The sequence below is a fragment of the Pogona vitticeps genome, chromosome 12, assembly GCF_051106095.1.
Source record: "Pogona vitticeps strain Pit_001003342236 chromosome 12, PviZW2.1, whole genome shotgun sequence".
Lineage (NCBI taxonomy): Eukaryota > Metazoa > Chordata > Lepidosauria > Squamata > Agamidae > Pogona > Pogona vitticeps.
Genome location: NC_135794.1, coordinates 14,195,268 through 14,213,870, shown reverse-complemented (window position 1 = coordinate 14,213,870; position 18,603 = coordinate 14,195,268). Strand labels below are relative to the sequence as shown.

Here is an 18,603-nt window from a genome sequence, read left to right as displayed (position 1 = left end):
TTTCTTATATTGTAGGTTCTTGGACTGCATTTTATCAGGGAAAGGCAGATTTTGTAACTTTCTGTTGGTATTGACTGTAGCAGAATCGTTGGCTCTCCCATGTATTCCTCTCCCTCAGTAGCACTGACAGCCCTACAGTCAAGATTCCATTCCTTTGCCATCCCTGAAGTCTTTTTCAGTTTTTATTATTCACATCAGCTCTTTTTTCCATTCTCTTTTCACACAGTTGTTCTACCTTGCAATTTCCTACGTTTCTCAGCTTGTGCCACAACTTTAGCATTACTTAAGCCGAGTTTCCCCCCAACTTAATTAGATATAGAGGCAATTAATGATGCCATCTGTCTTGTTGTGAGAGAGAGAGATTACACCAAAGATTGTGCTTCTCAAAGCATTATTTTTTTGGCAAACTAGAAATCCTATTAGACTTGTTCGAACACTCTCACACTAATTTCCCAGTTCCCATTTTAGATCAGTAGCTCAGAGGCTCAAATAAATTCTCCAGAACTACTACTGTATACTGAGGCGTCCTTCCAGAGTTATACTTTACAGAAAATAACCAATGATCTATGCTTGTTTTGCCAAACCTAAAAATAAAATATATAATTAAACATCTGTTACTAGTACAGTCAAACAGTAGTTAAATATCTTAAAACCCCAGAAACTGTCTAGAGATATGAATCTTTTGCATAAACACAGATGTTTGAGCAACATAAAATGACCAGATTTTTTTCCCAGTGATGCTCACAACCTTTAGCTATGCCCATACAATTTTGGTGCAGTGGGTCTGGCTTGATCCTGCAAACATTTGGCTTGGGTGTTGATATTGTTAGAGTAAAACAACGCAAGGTTGGCTTCAGGGTTTGGAGAACCACCTTTCCAATAAGGAACCATCAGTCATAACCAGAATGGGAAGAATGAGGTGTGGTAGATAGACTAACTTTGATTTGCAACCTGCCTGGCTTCACTGAGTGTGAGTGAGAATGGAGATTAATGAAAAGCAATGAAATGTCAGGTTGGATTGTATAGATGCGTTACAATGCTACATGTACCCAATGGGTTGCAATAGCAACTCCACTCACTGATATAACATGGCTGACCTAGACCCTCCTATAAGCTTTTTTGCCATGGATGTGGTCTCGTTTAGACATTGGCTAAAATTCTGTTGCTTTGATACACAGGCAGAAGGCACACAGCATAACATTCACTTGCTGTGAGCTGCCAGATAATGAGTCCCCATTTGGATTCTTGTGCATGTGCCATTCTAGGTACTGTATGTAATATGCTGTACTGAAAAAGAATGCAATACTAGGCATGAGTTCATCTTTCAGCAAGAGAATCAGAGAAAGATCCATCAAAACCAAGGACAAATTTTGGCAACATATGCGGATGGCTCTGTGTCAAAATCAGACAGGCAAGCGTTGTCTAAGCAGACTCTAATGACATTATTTCAACAACAGGTAAACTAAACAGCCAAATGGATGTTGCATGGCTCACTCTTTTTTTGCAGAGATGCTTTCATATTGCATGCCTAGAAAATGGTTTAATAGAGAATACCCATTCCTCCTATTGTCTCATTGAAACCCCAGACGGAGCCTGAACACATCCAGTGGTTAGTTGTACTGCTGAGGTGAGAAGCCTATTTGGTCAAAGGGCTTTTCTCTGCTTGCAGAGGCAAAATCCCCTCTAATTTTTCACCATCAAGTTTCACTAGTACTGAGCAGAAACGCCACCTGACATGGGCAAAGTTCTGGCCATGACCTGAACCAAGTGAATGGCAACATTAACTTTGTGGGTTCACAGCACCAATACAGCACTGTGCAGCTGCGCAGCCACACAGCTTAGAGGGAATGTTGTAAAGAGGTATTGCTCAAAATTATTGCAGGAGAATCATGTTGAGATATTCTACTAGGGCTTTTGTAGTGACATCCTTGAATTCTAGCACCACCACTGGCTCAGGTTGGAGAAAGGCTGGTAAAGCAGTTGCCTCTCAAGTTTGAATTTTTCAGACAGCAAGGACGCCCATCAGTTATGCAGGCAGTTCCCTCTCCTACTGCAGTAGGGTCTCTAAATCTCTAGTTCCAGCCCTCAAAACTATGAAATCAGAGCTGGGGCATTCAGCAGAATTCATCTGCTGCTGAGAGATAGAGGGATAAAAGTTTAAATGGAACAAAGACTGCTAGTGGCTGCATCTTTTACCACGTGTTGGTCTTTTGTAGTTGCTGCAATTGTTTGCACGCTCCCCCCTAATCCCCTAACTCTAATCCACCCACCCCTTTGTAATATAAGCCCTGTCTTTTCAGGATACAAATCATTCAGACCTTCAATAAGCATTTATTGAACATGCCTGCATTTTCCCTTCTTCTCTGAAAAGCATCAGTGGAATTGTTCACATCCATCTTTCACTAGTAGATCACATCCTAAATATACTGTTTTTAAAAACCTAAAGAATAAGCATGCAAACAGACACTAAGAGGTTTCCTAGAGATTAAGGACCAACTTCAAAGAGATGATCACTCAGATCAAAGTTTTGCATGTTCTCCTTTGTGCTCTCCAGCAATATTAGACTCTCAGATCTCAAGGGCTGGGATATTTGTGCTTCGGGATTGAGCCCCCAAACTTCAAATTACAAAGCCTGAGATCTTCAGATGACAAAGCATGTATTATTTCACGGGGTCTTGGCACCCATAGACAGATATTGAGAAGAGTATAATTAAAAGAAACCACTTGGTTATTGGACATTGCTAGCATGGATCAAAATAAAGAACAGCTCAGAATGTTATGGAACTCCAATTCAAACATAGAACTTCACCACCTTCGCTTCAGCAGATGCAGCAATACTATGCAGATAGGCCATTCATGTGTTACACTGACCCATCTGCTATTGTGAATTAGGACTCCTATATATTGGTGCTGGTGTTGAGTTCTGCCATCCAGGTGTTTACATCTCTTTAAGTCTGCTGTAAGTTTTGATATGATTCTATAGAGAAATATAATCTATAGAATCTGTCATTTATTTCAAAAGAAACAAAAGTAGAGTCTAGGCACATATATTAACTGGATTTTAGGAAAGCCTATTTTAATAAATTGAGAGCCAATGATAAGTAAAGTCTTATGGCAAGATATCTTAACAAGAAAGGGAGTCCACTATGGGGCTGGTGGGGAGGGGAGAAGAGATTTTTTAAAAGTAAAGTTCTAAAGATGGGGGAAAGACTAATGTGGCTTCACAAAAAGCTCAGAGAGGACCTGAAAACAAAAACAAATACATTTGGGAAGTGGAAGGGAGGCTAGGCTGCAAAGGAAGAGTATAGACAAGTAGCAAAGAATTGCAGGGAAGGCATTAAGAAGAAAAAAATCTGAGAATGAGCTGAGGTTAGCAAGAGACACTAAAAACAACAAAAAGCATTCTTCAAGTACATGAGTAACAAAAGACAGAGAAAAGAAACCGTAGCCCAGCTGCTCGATGGAGATGGGAAAATGACAAAGAAAGGTCAGAAATGTTCAATTCCTACTTTAGCTTGGTCTTTTCCCAAAAGATAGTCTATAACCCTCTATGTTAATATGAAGTACAAAAGGAGGGGATAAGATTGCAGCTTGAGTTTGATAAATAAATAGTTAAGAAATACTATACTACTTTGAATGAGTTCAAATACCTGGGGCCAGATGAATTGCATCTAAGGGTATTGAAGGAAATGCCTGAAGAACTTGCAGAACCATCTGTGTAATATATTCTTGAAATCATGAGGATGGATGAAATGCTGGATGCTTGGAGGAGCACTAATGTTGTCCTTATCTTGAAAAAGGGCAAAAAAAAAAAAAAAAAGGAACTGTGGAACTGTAAACCAGTCAGCCTAACGTCAATCCCAGGGAAAGTCCTGAAGCAGATTATAAAGTAGTCACTCTGCAAGTACCTTGAAAACAATGCAGCAGTAAGTAGAAGCCAACATGGATTTGTCAAGAAGAAATTCTACCAGACTAATCTGATCTCATTTGATCAGGTAACCTCCCTGATAGACAGAGGGAATGCTGTAGACATAATATACCTTGACTTAAGCAAAGCCTTTGACAAAGTGCCCCATGATTAGCAAGCTAACTAGGTGTGGGCTGAATAGAACAAGTGTCAGGTGGATATACAGTTGGTTACAGAATCATACTCAGAGAGCACTTATCAATGGCTTCTTCTCAAACTGAAAGGAGGTAATGAGTCGGATACCACAAGGTTCAGTCCTGGGCCTGGTGCTGTTTAACATTTTTATTAATCACTTGGATGAGGGTGGTGCAGAGAATATTTACTAAATTTGTGAATGACACAAAATTGGATGGAATAGCTAATACCTTGGAAGACAGGAACAAAATTCAAAAATATCTTGATAGCCTTGAGCAGTAGGCTGGGAACAACAGAATGAAATGTAACAGAGATAAATGCAAAGTTCTACATCTAGAGAAAGAAACCCAAAGACACAGTTGCAAGTTGGAGGCTACTTGGTTCAGTCACACTAAGAGCAAGAAGGATCTTGGAATTGTTGTAGATCACAAACTGAATATGAGCCAACAGTGTGATGTGGCTACAAAAAAGGCAAATGCTATTTTAGGCTGCATTAATAAAAGTATAGTTTCCAAATCCGGTGAGGTGCTAATTCCCCTATATTCAGCACTGGTTAGACATTATGCCCAGTTCTGGACACAACACTTCAAAAAGGATGCTGACAAACTGGAAAAACCTGAGAGGAGGGTGACAAGGATGATCAGGGGCCTGGAAACCAACCCCTACGAGGAAGGACTGAAAGAACTGGGCATGTTTAGCCTTGAGGAAAAAAGACTGGGGGAGATGTGGTAGCATTTTTCAAATACTTGAAAGGAGGAGGAGCAAGTTCTGTTCTTAATCATCTCAGAGTGCAGGGCACATAATAAGCTACAGGAAGCCGGATTTAGGTTGACTGTCAGGAAAAACTTCTTAACTGTTAGAGCAATATGACAATGGAACCAATGACCTTGGGAGGTGGAGAGCACTCCATAAACTGGACAGCCATCTCTCAGATCTGCTTTGATTTAGATTCCTGCATTGAGCAGGTTGTCGGACTCAACGGCATTATAGCCCCTTCCAACACTATGATTCTATGATTCTAGAGTTATTTGGTTGAGAAAAGTGTTACCCACAGCATTTTTGGGCACCATGTGAAAATCTACTTGAATTTGTTCTTTCAACAAATACAAGACAGATGACAAGAGGAAATGCCTTTTAATTTGTATAGCAAACCGGTCCTTTCACCTACATAAACTGGCTAAGAGAAGCAAAATGAAACTTCTTGTGTGTGCCATGGTGTTGAACCAAAGGGCTTTGGAAATCTTGTTGCACCAAGCAATATCAACACACCGACAGCAAAATGCAGGGAATCCTATGCTCTTAAGTGAAAGCAATGAATATTAACCTGAGAAAAAGAATTGAAACCTTAAATGGCCTTAAATGCTGTTTCTGCTTGCTTGTCAAGATCTATATTCTCTAGCCTTGGTTTTATAAGCACTTTCTTTTTCACAGATACTATAAAGGCAGAAACTGAATCTCCTGGGAGATAATTACATAATGGAAGTTATTGGTAGAAACAGAACATTTTGTAAAACATATGAAACTCTTATAAACATTGCTCCAGTGAGATGCAGTCTATGCCAAAGAAATGGCTCAAAATATTATAGATGACTTTACCGATGTAATTGAGGAAGATGTGATAGAAAGAGCTCTACACATCGTGGCTTAGCAACCGTGAGCACTCTGGCTGGGCCTTCCTCTGTAGTTTCCAATATACCCTGAAGAAAGTGTTCATAGTTTTAAAGGCAATTAAGAATCTAAGAGGAATCTCTCCTGTGCAAACCTCTTGGCAGTGAACAGGAACTGTGCCAATCGCCTGGATGGGATGTGCTCTTCCGTTCAGGTGAGCAGCGTTTGCACTGGAGAACTTCTTGGCAGCTGGGGTTTAAAGTGACAGAGCCAGACAAGATGGTCTGAAATGGAAAGTTGTTAAAATGGAGATTGAAACTGAACAGGGAAGGACTTAAAGTGGGGTAAGGAGGGTGTACAACAGCTGCACATTCATACCTTGGTGCATTTAGTCTGAAGGTCTAAGGTGCCTGCTGCACGGTTTCTGCAGAACGCAGGTAGGGATCTGCCTGCAGCTGAGAACTCTGGCTAAGCACCATCCTGATTGCAAGGAGGCTTCTAGACACACTCAACCAGACATGCTCAGAAACTCTCCTCCGTTCTTTGTGCTGAACACAGGGTAGCCTGAAGAGGAGACTGTATGGGGGAGCTTGGTGTCTGCACCCGCTCCACCTTAAGCTCTCAAATTCAGTGCTTGAGTATTCGATGTGTGGGGGAGGCCCAGGTCAGTTTGATACCTGGGAAGCGGAAGAAAACAACAGAATGTGGTGCTCAAGACAAAAAACAGCTTCCTGAGAACTTGTCTGTTTTCTGCGTTTCAACAACTTTCTAGCACTGAGAGTATAAGAACAAATCTGTGTACAATGCAACAATCTCACAAGCCCAAAGGCAGATCAGTAAAACTTCCAACAGTTGAAGAGGACAACCTCAGTGCCCTTTATTGCTCTTCCAATTAATTTGTGAAATTGGAAGTGATTTATGCAGGAAAAGAAAAAGCAAGTAGATTTGCAAACTTCAGCTTTTCCTGGTACAGGATTGGATTTCATGAATATTGCTGTCCAGTAGAATAGCTGCACTGATGCTTTGTGTTGGAAAGGTATGAACTGCACAGACTGCAGAGTGAAAATATAGAACTCTATAAACACCTTGTTGAACATGAGAGAAAAAGAGCAAGCCCATATGGCTCCTTCAAAGTGGAAGCCTGCCAACCCCCCGTTTCCCTCCTAATCTTAGAATTCTTTGAACACTGCTCCAGAAAATTGGAAAAAGGCAGAGTTGTTGATGTAATATATGTGAACTCTCGCACTGCCTTTAACTAAGTCCCTTGCTATAAAAGAAAAAAGAGTCATAGAGTGAGGGATATAGCACTTCACAGAGAGGGGAATAGCTGAAAAAGCAAGACTAAACAATCAATTTTTAACAGAACATGCAGGGAAGGAAAGGGGCATTCTTCCCAAAGCTTGTATGCTAAGCCCAGTGGTATTAATGAATGTCTCATAATGGGAACTTGGATGCATTTCCCCCATTGCTGAAAATGCTTCACTTCAATGTAGAAGTCAAAACTGCAGACTCTTTCCGGCGGACCTGCGTGCATTGAATGGTTTTCAGGATGATTCGACAGCATGGCCAGATGAGCCTATTTTCTCAAATTTTCTCAAAAGCATACATTGATTTTGCTTTTAAAAAAAACAACACATGCAGCCAAACAGGAGAATACATAAAACAGGAGAGCCTTTAAGCCTTCGAGAATACATAAAACTGGGGAAAACTGAGGAATGGTGATGAGGAAGTAATGAGTGTGATGGAGATCACAGAAAGTTGCCCCAAAGAGAACTACTTGCATAGCTGGGTCTTTGCTTTCTAACGACGCAATGGCAGTGCAGTTAATGGCAGGTCAGGTACCTTTATGAAGGAGGTTTTCCTAAGGTGAGGTACATCTATTGCACTGTAGTTGTGCTGACTCTCAAATTTTTTTTCCAAAATTTAGGAAATTGGGAGATTGCATAATTTAGAGAGACAAGTCGCTTTTCCAATTATATGGCATCTGAAGGGATTGTTGGTAGCAGAAGGAAGCAAAGGTGGTGTCACATTGTGAATGGTGGTTAGCAGAATAAGGTATCCTGTAGACCATCTTGACTGCTGCCATGGGTGGTGTCAACATTTAGGCAGTCTTTTGCTGTGTAAAGCTTGGCCTCCTTTTTCCTGCTGGCAACATGGACATGATATCGTGCAGCAATATTGGGCCATTTCCTGGCATTTTGAATCATACAGAGGCACATTCATGCCACATTCATAAGTCAGATAATTTTTTTTTAAAGAATTGAATACTTGTACCTTCATGTGTGGCTTATCAAAGCAGACCTGTATATAGTCTCCTGTCGTAGGAAACCTGTAGTATGTTTTTGACAGGGACACATTTTGCAAGTTTGAGGTATTATACCAATTGCCACTAGATGGCAGCTGGATAAGATAACAGTCTTCAATCCCTGCTAAAATAATCAGTCCCGTTGTGGATTTTGGCCATAATAAAGCAAACTCTCTCCCTGAGAACCAACTTGCATTAATAGTTTACTCACTGGCATTTTCAGAGTGACATTCAAACCCTTCTTCTAAAAAAGCGGCTACACTCTATATAATAATGTGAAAGATAACATCGGAATTTTGGAATATTTGGAATCAAATTGAAGAAAGGAATATGATAGTTTAGTAACTGTTTAAGAAATGATGCCTTCTTGTCCTTCCCAAATTTTAAAGCCGAAACACTGTTATGGCAGGGCTAAAGAATGACAAGTGGAACTTTATTCACTTTTGCAACATTGACATTTTGCAAGGGAACCTCTAGAGCCTTGCAAAGGAAACATTTCTATTTTTAGCAATTAACCTGCTTCCTGCGATATTGTTTCTCATCCATCTGGCTCTTTCAGGCCAGCTAGTCACGTTCTCCCTGGTGAGACCCAATGCCTATGAGAATGCCCGGAGAGGTGGGCAGGGGCAGGAGGAATGCTGCTCGCAGAGCTTTTCTGACTCCATCACGGGGAATGCATCCCATGTGAGATGAGAAAAATGGTAACAAAAATCTCTTGAAACCATTTTTCCCCAAGAACTTCTAAGAGTGCTGGGCCTGTTTAATCTGGAGAAGAGAACACTGAGAGGTGACATAGTGGCCATCTTCAAATACATTTGAAGATGGAGCAAGCTTGTCTTCTGTTGTGTAGGGTCCAAACCAGTGGGTTCAAGTTACAAGAAAGGAGAATTCAACCAAATATGAGGAAGAACTGTCTGTAGGAACGGTTAACAGTTGAAGAGCCTGCTTCCAATTGTGGTGGTGCACTCTTTGGTGTCTGGTGTTTGTAAACACAGTGCCCATGGTCATCTCTCAGGGATGCTGTAGCTGCAGATTTCCTGTTATCAGGAGGGGATGGGTTAGATTGACAGTGTTGTTGTTGCTGTTTAGTCGTTTAGTCGTGTCCGACTCTTCGTGACCCCATGAACCAGAGCACACCAGGCCCTCCTGTCTTCCACTGCCTCCTGGAGTTGGGTCAAATTCATGTTGGTAGCTCTGATGACACTGTCCATCCATCTCATCCTCTGTCATCCTCTTCTCCTCCTGCCTTCACACTTTCCCAACATCAGTGTCTTCTCCATGGAGTCTTCTCTTTTCACGAGATGGCCAAAGTATTGGAGCCTCAGCTTCGGGATCTGTCCTTCCAGTGAGCACTCGGGGTTGATTTTCTTCAAAATGGATAGGTTTGTTCTCTTTGCAGTCCAGGGGATTCTCAAGAGCCTTCTTCAGCACCACAATTCAAAAGCATCAATTCTTTGGCGGTCATTGTGGTAAAAGCGTTCCTTAGAACTGCCTTTACACGAGACAGAGAGGGATTCAGAATGATTAGTCCCTAATGCTAGCAAAACCGGGTCCTCTAATTTTGCCCTAGGCGACTTCTCACTCCTTCACCCAAGTCTGTCTCGATTTTATATAAACAATCTGGAAGGTCTGCTCTTCCTCTTTTTACTTTAGGACCCTCTTTTGGTAATATGGTAATGTGGCCAGATCAAAACAATCTTAGTTCAAAAATATCAAATTTACTATAGTAGCTTGGTCTATACAAGGAGACAGCTTACAGACAATTTGACTTTTTATATTTTATTACAAAAGATATCATTTCAACAAGCTTATTTTAACGTTATTCAGTATTTCCAAAATAACCCCCAGCCTTAGCCACCAGACATTTCCTCTATAAAGTGAAAACAATAAAATGTCTAACTAGATCTTAAATAAGCATTCTTACGCAATCCTTTTGATTAAAGTTCTGTCGGCTGCATTTCGCTCGGTGTTGTCTCTCTCCCTTCTCCGTCCTTCTCCTCCTTCTCTTCCATCTTCCTTAAATTAAGAAGTTATGTCCTTGTCCATCGAGGAGTTGAGATAAGATAAGGTCAGCTTGCTCTTCTTAACTCTTTTTTTTTTCTTTAGCTGGAGAAGAACTGACCTTGTACATTTTCTCTCTCTAATTAGCACCTGGACATAAGCAGATCTCTAGCTTTTTCGTTGCAGCTCTGAACTAAATCCTATAAAATACAACACTATTCTATTTTTATAATCAAATCCATGACAGTCATCATTCTTTATGATCCAGCTCTCACTTCCGTACATCACTACAGAAAAAAGTATGTGGTCCTTTCCAACTCTGCAATTCTATGAATGTGATTCTATAACAACCAAAGAAATCCCTAGTCATGGCAATATCTCTTATGCAACAACAGTACAGCAAATGGATTCCTTGCAGATTTTCCTTCCCTCCCCCTCCCCCAAATAAGGTATCTTCAGTAACCAAGGATCAAACTTACACTTGTCCTCTTGTCCTGGTTTTGATAAAATGCTTCCCTTTCCTGAGCCCTCAACCAAGGCAGACTCTCTGTCGGTCAAACAAATGGAAAAGCTTGGGCATTGGGCATCATTGCATTGTGGCACCTAAGCAACTGAGATTATTCCAAAAGGCTGGAGATGAAACAGGCAGGGCAGAGCAGGCAGATGCTTTGCTTTCTCCTCACCAAGAGGGGTTACAAGTTTCTTGTCTCACACAATAGAAATGAGGAGCCGAGCTAGAAGCTGGGGCTGTAGCTTTGCTTTCTTTACTGCTTCTCGCAATGGAGTTGAAACACTCCTTTTTTAAAATTTGCGGTTTTTTTAAAAGCAGGAACTGCAGGGCTGGGTCCAACATGCAGTGGAAATATATAGATTGCAACTTGTGCCTTTGTCTGCTCAAATTGTAATGCTTATTGTTCTCCTGCTGCCGCCATAACTGTTATTGCTGAACCTCCAGCAATAACAGTTCACATGGGCAGCTATGGGAAAAACATGCTCTCAGACAAGCTACAATATTATTATTATTATATACAATATACTGTACCAGTATTATCTAATTACTGAGCAACTTAGCTTTTTGTACGAAACAATTTCTGAAATGTAAAAAAAAAAAAAGGATTGTACTATCACGAGTTTACCACTGTTCCAATGAATTTTATTAATACTATTATGCTATGTTTGCAAGTAACTGTCTCAGTGAGTTGGATACCTGTCTGTGGAGCCAGACATGGAGAGTCTGATTCCCCTCTGTGCTTCCCAGGGGAAAAGCCAGTCTGTGTAGCATTGGGCTGGCTGTACAGCCCCAGGCACCCCCAGAGAAAGGGAATGGTATATCAGTTCTGAGTGCTCTTTACATAGAAAACCTTGGCAAAGGTCACCATATGTTGCAATGGACTTGATGACACATAATTATCATTATGTTTGTAAATACCTGTTATATTTTATTTTTAAAAGTTGCATAATCCACTTGGAAATACAAAGGCAGGAAAAGTATTTTTAAAGTTTAATTTAAAAACTTTTTTAATAAAAAGGAAAATAAATCAAACATATTTTTTCTTCCTGAATCAGAATAGCAGCCAGCTGGATGCCCCAAGAAAGCATGGCTTGATGAAGCTAAGAGAGCCTCTTCATACCACAGAATCATAGAAATATAAAGCTAGAAGGGATTGCAAGGGTCATTGAGTCCAACCAACTCCAGTGCAGGAAGTCCACAAAGTGTCCCTGACAGATGGCATTCCACCTCTGAAAGCCTCCAGTGAAGGAGGGTCACCTGCCTTCCAAAGGACTTCATTCCAGTGCTGATCAGCTCTCTCTTGTTAAGCTGAAACCTCTATTCTTGTAATATCAGGAGCTCAGATTGCCACAATCCAAATGCCTTGGCCACTTTTAGTGTGGCGGCAAGCCCTTAAGCCCAGTGTGCTAGCTTCTGCACTGGGCACCATGTTGGCATTAAGGGAGCTTAATAGAAGGCTCATAATGTTGAGCCAAGAGCACTTCCTTCTTTGATGACTTCAGGGTGAATTGACCTCTACTTGGAGAGGAGCCAGGGAATAGTTGTGGGTGAACAGAAATAGAAGGTTCTGCTCTGCTTTTCCACAGGCAGCTAGTTGGTCATGATGTTTGTCTAAATGGGTCTTTGATCTGATCTACCACAGGTCTGCATATGCTCTTATACAATATATGATTGTGTGCCATCAGGTCAGAACTTATGGCTAACCTTTTCAAGGTTTTCTTGGTAGAGAGTACTTATAGCTTATTGTAAAGCAAATTTTCAAGCAAATAAGTAAACAGACTTGGGAAATTCATATAGGCTTCTTCAGCCCATGAGGCTGCGGCCAGAGAAAGGGCTTTGCGTCTTGACAGAACAAATCTGGGGGCAGATCGGAGAGAGAATTGTGATTGGCATTTCTTCCCACTGAATTTACCAAAGGAAGCTGGCCAGCAGCATCCAATTTGTATTTTCTTCCATGCACTGGGAAATATTTAAGTTGACAAATAGGATGTTTAACAGCACAACAGATACTTGGCAGTTTGTTATTAACAACTATTACTGATGTGATTTATTTGCTATTATAAAAAGGGCATTATTTTGTGAATATGATTCAGAAATTAGCTCCAGTTTAGCAAGAGGCCTTGACTGCCTGACCTCTTAATAGCCTTATAATGATGCCATTTACTATTCAATGGCTTATTCAAGTCACTCTGTGCAAGATTTGTTTTAAAGAACTGATGTCCACAGATGAGGCTGATGGGTGGATGTCTCGTGGGGGGAGCAGAGAACTCTGGAATACATAGATTCCCTACTCCCAGGGACTCAGTAGTAGAGGGGTTAAAAAGGCAGGTGTGCAGAGTGACTCACAACCCTGCCCCCCCAAAAAACCCCTCCCAACATCCCCCTCACATTTCCCATCATTTGACTATAGAAGACTAGATGGGGAAAATAATTTTTAGAAAAGTATCTTCTAATCTGAAATTATTTGATACATAAAACTAATAGAGAAGTATTGGTTTTACTTGATTTAGTTTTGGTGATTTTAGTATTTTTGTTGATAACACTGTTTCCTTCCTTAAACCCTTACTTCAGTTTCTGGATGTGTATGGATCCTTCACCCACTGTCTGGAGGACTCTTTTTTGTCTGCTTCAGAAACTAGCAGGTTTCTAATCTCTCAGCTGCACAATTCTCTCTGCCTGATCATCCACTTTGGAAGATGACAGACTCATCTTTATTGGAGGTTGGAATGCCATCTGTTAGGGAGGCTTAAATATGAATTTCCTGTACCAGCAGGCTAGAATGTGGACTCTATATCAAATGTGCAAATATAGAATGCATGACACCTGGCTTGACAGTAGTATGTGTGTCAAGGATATAAGGGGTCTTAGTAGACTACAGGCCAAACATTTATCAACAGCATGATGCAATAGCAGGAACAGCTAATATGATTCTAGACTATTTATTTTATTTATTTATTTATTTAATTTATATGCCGCCCACTCTACCCTATTTTGACAAGACCAAGAAAAGTCATAGTACCGCTCCATTCTGCTTTGGTCAGACCTCACCTGGAGTAATTCTGGATACCACCAACCAGCATTTATTATCAAGCCGTTGCACTGTAGAATTCTGGGATGTCTTGTGCCCTTGGCATGATCACAGTGCCACCATCTCTGCCACTGTTCAATTTATATAGCCACTTGCCAGTCAAACAGGCTGGGTGAGGGCTAAAGGATATATGGAATAATGCTTGCTGCAAAGGTGACTAGGCTTGCATAGCTGTAACTATGAACAGTGAAAAATGATTGATTTGCTTTCCCAAAAAGCTGTCCCAAATAGTTGTCCAGTGGTTCATGGCTTGTTAACTCAGAGATTACAGTGCAAGAAAAATCATAGGCCTGTTGTGACAAACACACAGAATTAGAATAGGCTAGAATAATGACATCTGTGTCTGTTGTGATGTGAATGCTGTTGTGTCAGATCCATATGGGGTGGACTAGTTCATGTGATTAGTTTCAGCTCTTATGGACAGATCATGTAGAGAGGGTGCTTGATGTTTAACTGACCACACATACTCAGCCCTTGGCTTATTGGAATTTAAAGAAGAGAGGTTGACCAGGCGGGTCCAAAGTGTGATAAACCTTTTGTTCCATAGGGAAACTGCCCACTATCTTTAAAAAGGGAGTGATGCATCTGTCCCTGAAGAACTGTGAACTCAGAGGTTTTCGGATAACTAGCACACAGTTGTGAATGAGCAGGTGGTCAAGAGTATAAATGCAGTTAATCATAGACTCTTCTGGAGAAAAAAATGCTATCTGGACTCTGGTTCAATCTCTGGTTCAATTTTGAGAACTGAACTGGCCTTGGTTGTTCAACACAGAGAGAGAGGGAGGGAGGGAGGAGTACCTTCCAGATACTCTGATTCAATCTTTTGGTGGTTTTCAATACCATTGTATATGGCATCTTCCTGAAATGACTCCATAATCTGGGGATTGGATGTATGACATTATGGAGGTTCTGTTCTTACCTAGGGTATTGATTTTTTAAAAGCAGCATTGTGTCGCCTTCATTCACCCATCTATCTCTGCAGTTTTGTTGTAGGGTGCAGAAGGTTACTAGCCTGTTCTCAGTTTTATTTAACATGTATTTGAATTCATTGGTATATTTCAATTAAAATGTCATCAGTGTGCTGATACTCAGCATTGTATCTCTGTTACATTTGAATGAGGAATGGCCATGCAGGTTGTCAACCAGTGCCTGGACACAATAGTGGGCTAAATGAAGGCCAGCAATCTGAAGCTTGGCCTTGATATAAAATGGAAGACCTCAGGCCAATGGTTCCAGAGACAGGGCATGGGACCTTGATGTGGTTATATTCTCCTTGAGGGAGCAATTTCCTAGTTTGGTGATGCTCCTTTACCCATTTCTGTGACTACCGTATAAAACTTACGGAAGAAGTGCACATGTCAAGAAATTGGCAAAAGGTCAGATGTTATTAAAGTGCTTGAACAACAACACAACTCATGCAAACAGTTCAGCAAATCAAAATAGTCCATTAGCTCCTCATTAATAACAGATCTGAACATTACCATAGGAAATCAGAACTTAAACTTGAAAAAAACAAGTAGTTGGAGACCAATGACCTTACAAGATCATTCATTTTAAGTAAATTAGAAAAAAAAATTGTAGCTGCAGAAATGGCAAGGCAGCAGGCCTGGGTGATAGCAGCACAGAACAGATAAAACATTTTGGTACAACAACCAAAAAGTGGCTCCTTGGGTTCTGCAATAACTGCCTTGACTCTCTCAGAATTCCAAAAATTTAGAGAAAGTCACACGTGATTGCTGTCTTGAAACCTGGTAAAGAAGCCACAGATCCAAAACAAAAAAAACAAAACCCTTCAGGGTGATCTCCCTACTTTATAAAGGTGCCTTCTACCACCTTTATAAAGACTTGGAAATAATTATTTTAACCTTCTAATTGACTCAATGAAACCACTCCCCATCCTATAATAGGCTGGTGCAGACCTGAGAAAAACTGTACAGCACAAATCCTGCATTTAATGCAACGTATTGATGATGGCTTTTAAACTAGATCCTGATAGATCCTGTGCATCGTTTTTGTTGCTCTCTTGGCTAACTATAACATAATCAAGTATTATGAAAAAAATATGTAATCTAATCAAGGATGATTAACTAACTAAACTAAATAATTTTGCAAAATAACAGACTATTTTTGTTAATTTTTACACAGTGTAGCTGAGAGAGGACTCAAAAGAATTATATGCACCAGGGTAGCGTACTGGCTCCTATTTTGTTTAATGTCTACAACAATTGTGACATACAAACACAAACATTAAGAACTACAACCATGGTCTTATGCTGCTCTGTGGGCAAATATGCCAAACCAGTTCAGTTCATACAAAACAGGCAGATAAATGCTTCTTCCAGAGTAGAGCTCCTATGCTTTAGTTAAGCTTCAACTTCCAGCAGCTTATGTACAGAGTATGCAGTGCAACAGTCCAGTCTACTAATGGCTAATGGTACTAATGTAACCTGTGGACAATCTGCCTGTGTGCAGTAACAGGTGTAATTGATATACCAGATAAAGGTGGTAGAAGGCACTCCTAGGATCTAAGGTCACCTAAGCTTCTAGTTTATTTCTTTGTTCATGTCAGAAGTACCACAGTACAATTACTAGATACATAGACTACATCAGCATAGGTATGAAGATGCTAGTTCTTCTCTATACCCACAAAGAACTGTGTTGGTGTGAAAATCCCATTGTTTAAAGTTAACCTTGGTCCTGCCAACTCCAATCCATGGCCTACTAAGTAACTTACAAGAAACCCAGTTCTCCGCATGACCGGCGGCTAGACTTCCCTAGCTGTTCTGTCTTTCCACATTATAGTCCTGGCATTCTCTGCTGTTTCTTATTCATGGATATTCTTAAGAAATTTATTTTTTAATTTTAATCTGGGAAGGACAGGATGATAGCCTGGTGCACTTGATGTAGGCACTTTGAGTCTTTTAGCTGCTACCTCTTGATATATATCACTGGGTGAAATAGTTCCTAGGTAATTGAGTTTATCAATAGGGAGTGGCTTCACTAGGAATAATCTAGTGATAATTCTACAGCTTTCACTGAGAGCTATCCTGTTTTCCCGAAAATAAGACCTAACCTGAAAATAAGCCCTAGTATAATTTTTCAGGATGCTTGTAATATAAGCCATACCCCAAAATAAGCCCCAGTGAAGTGAAACCCCACCCTCCACCCTTGTGCAGCAACCAGGAAAAGATGACACAATTGTATCTGAATAAATGTAGATGGTTGTACATGAAAAAAATAAAATACCCCCTGAAAATAAGCCCTAATGCATTTTTTGGAGCAGAAATTAATATAAGACCCTGTCTTATTTTTGGGAAAACATGGTATTACCTGTTAAATGTTCATACACACACCTGTGTCTGTGTATTTCATGGCTAAATTCTGACTGTGGTTCTTATACATAATTGCGTTTTTAAGTATGAAGAATCCATATTTCACTTATTGCCTATTTACAAATGACTTTTGAGTAATTAAGGGTTATATTTATAAGTAACACACTAAGGAAACAAATTTTATAGGTTGTAGACAGAGACAATAAATACTAATTGGGACATGTTTACAAACAGTTGTGTTGTTTTGATACAAATGGATGAAATTTTATATTCAAGACATTAACGTCTGCTTCTCAGCCTAGAGGAGATACTGTGCCACAACATTAGACAGACAGAAAATGCCTCTTCCTTTACCTGATTACTTCCATAAATACTTCCTTTTTCAGGTGTGGGCGCTAGACCTGGACTTGCACTATAGTGATCATCTGGCTTTGACACAGGTCTTGCTTTACGTAACTAATGGGACGCTAGACTGCAGGCTAAGCTGCTTCCAAGTGCAACTCATTCCAAGAAAACCAAAAGCCTCCCGTCCGCAGAAAGAACAACTCCAAGCTGTAAGTTATGTCATCTTATGATTATTGACCAAACAACTCCATCCTAAGAGCCAGTGGGCTGGCAAATAATTGCAGGAGCTGGGGCAGTGTCAGCAGCTCTACTAGCTGTTGCACTGGTATCCTGAGCAAACCCAAGGATTACTATGTTTGGAGCAACCACTGTTATCAAGTGCTGCATCTCCAAGATGCAAGAGCCCTAGGGTGTCAGTGGATGAGGACACCAAAACAAATCACAGGAATGTAGCATCATGAACAACTCATCTGCACAGCACCAAAAGGTTTTTCAGAATGACTTGGGCTGACCCTGGAAATGCCCCATACAGTTTCAAATATGTATTTTGATTCCAAAGTCATTATTTTGAATAGTAGTTTGTTACAAACCTGTTGGCACTGTTCTGAATATACAAACATCTAGGGCTAGAAATATAAGCGCTTATAACCAGCGTGGGGGATGCATCCTACCACCAAATTTGGGATCACCTTCCTCTCTTTGATCACAACAACCCTCTGCGAGAAATATTTAGAAGTGAGTCACCATCTTGATATGTGCTTCAGCACATGAGTATTTTAGCTGTCTAAACCCAAATGCAGAGTAATCCTACTCGTGTGATTTGTTGGAATCGTTTATGTTGCTTCTGGAGCCTGCTTGCTTTTGAGGCCTTGAGGCATGAGTTTCAGAAAAGTGACCATTCTTTTCTTAAATTCTACTGCTTTTCTCATGTCATTAATCCTGAAAGATTTTCAGAAAAATTAATCAACAGATCTTTGAAAAACAGCTTCTACTGCATGCAAAACAACTCCCTTTTATATAAATGTTCCAGAAGCTTCCTCCTGTCCATTAAAAATGTCAGCTTTGCAACTTAGAGGTTAATGATGTGAGCCCAACCCTGGCCCCCTCACTAGGAAAAGTGGCTGTTCTATCTCCTTGAGAGCAGGCCCTCACTTTCCCACAGGTAGCACACCTGTAGACTGAGGTGAGGCTTTGGAGGTGCCCCAGCTAAGTCTGGAGGCTTGAGAATTTAAGGACGACCAGGAGGAGAGTGAGACCTATGAAGATGCACAACATTGGGAAGCCCTGGCAGCACCGGAGAAAACAGTGCCC

At 40.6% G+C, this 18,603-nt stretch overlaps 1 protein-coding gene across 3 annotated transcripts in view; it reads left to right on the top strand.

Moving 5' to 3' along the window:
- Window positions 1-18,603, top strand: part of IQCH (IQ motif containing H) — a 151,946-nt gene that overhangs the window by 111,689 nt on the left and 21,654 nt on the right. For all 3 annotated transcript variants that reach the window (XM_078380876.1, XM_020810020.3, XM_072981829.2), the window contains one exon: window positions 17,334-17,501. In XM_078380876.1, the coding sequence (XP_078237002.1) occupies window positions 17,334-17,501 (168 nt within the window). The remainder of the gene's footprint in view (window positions 1-17,333; window positions 17,502-18,603) is intronic.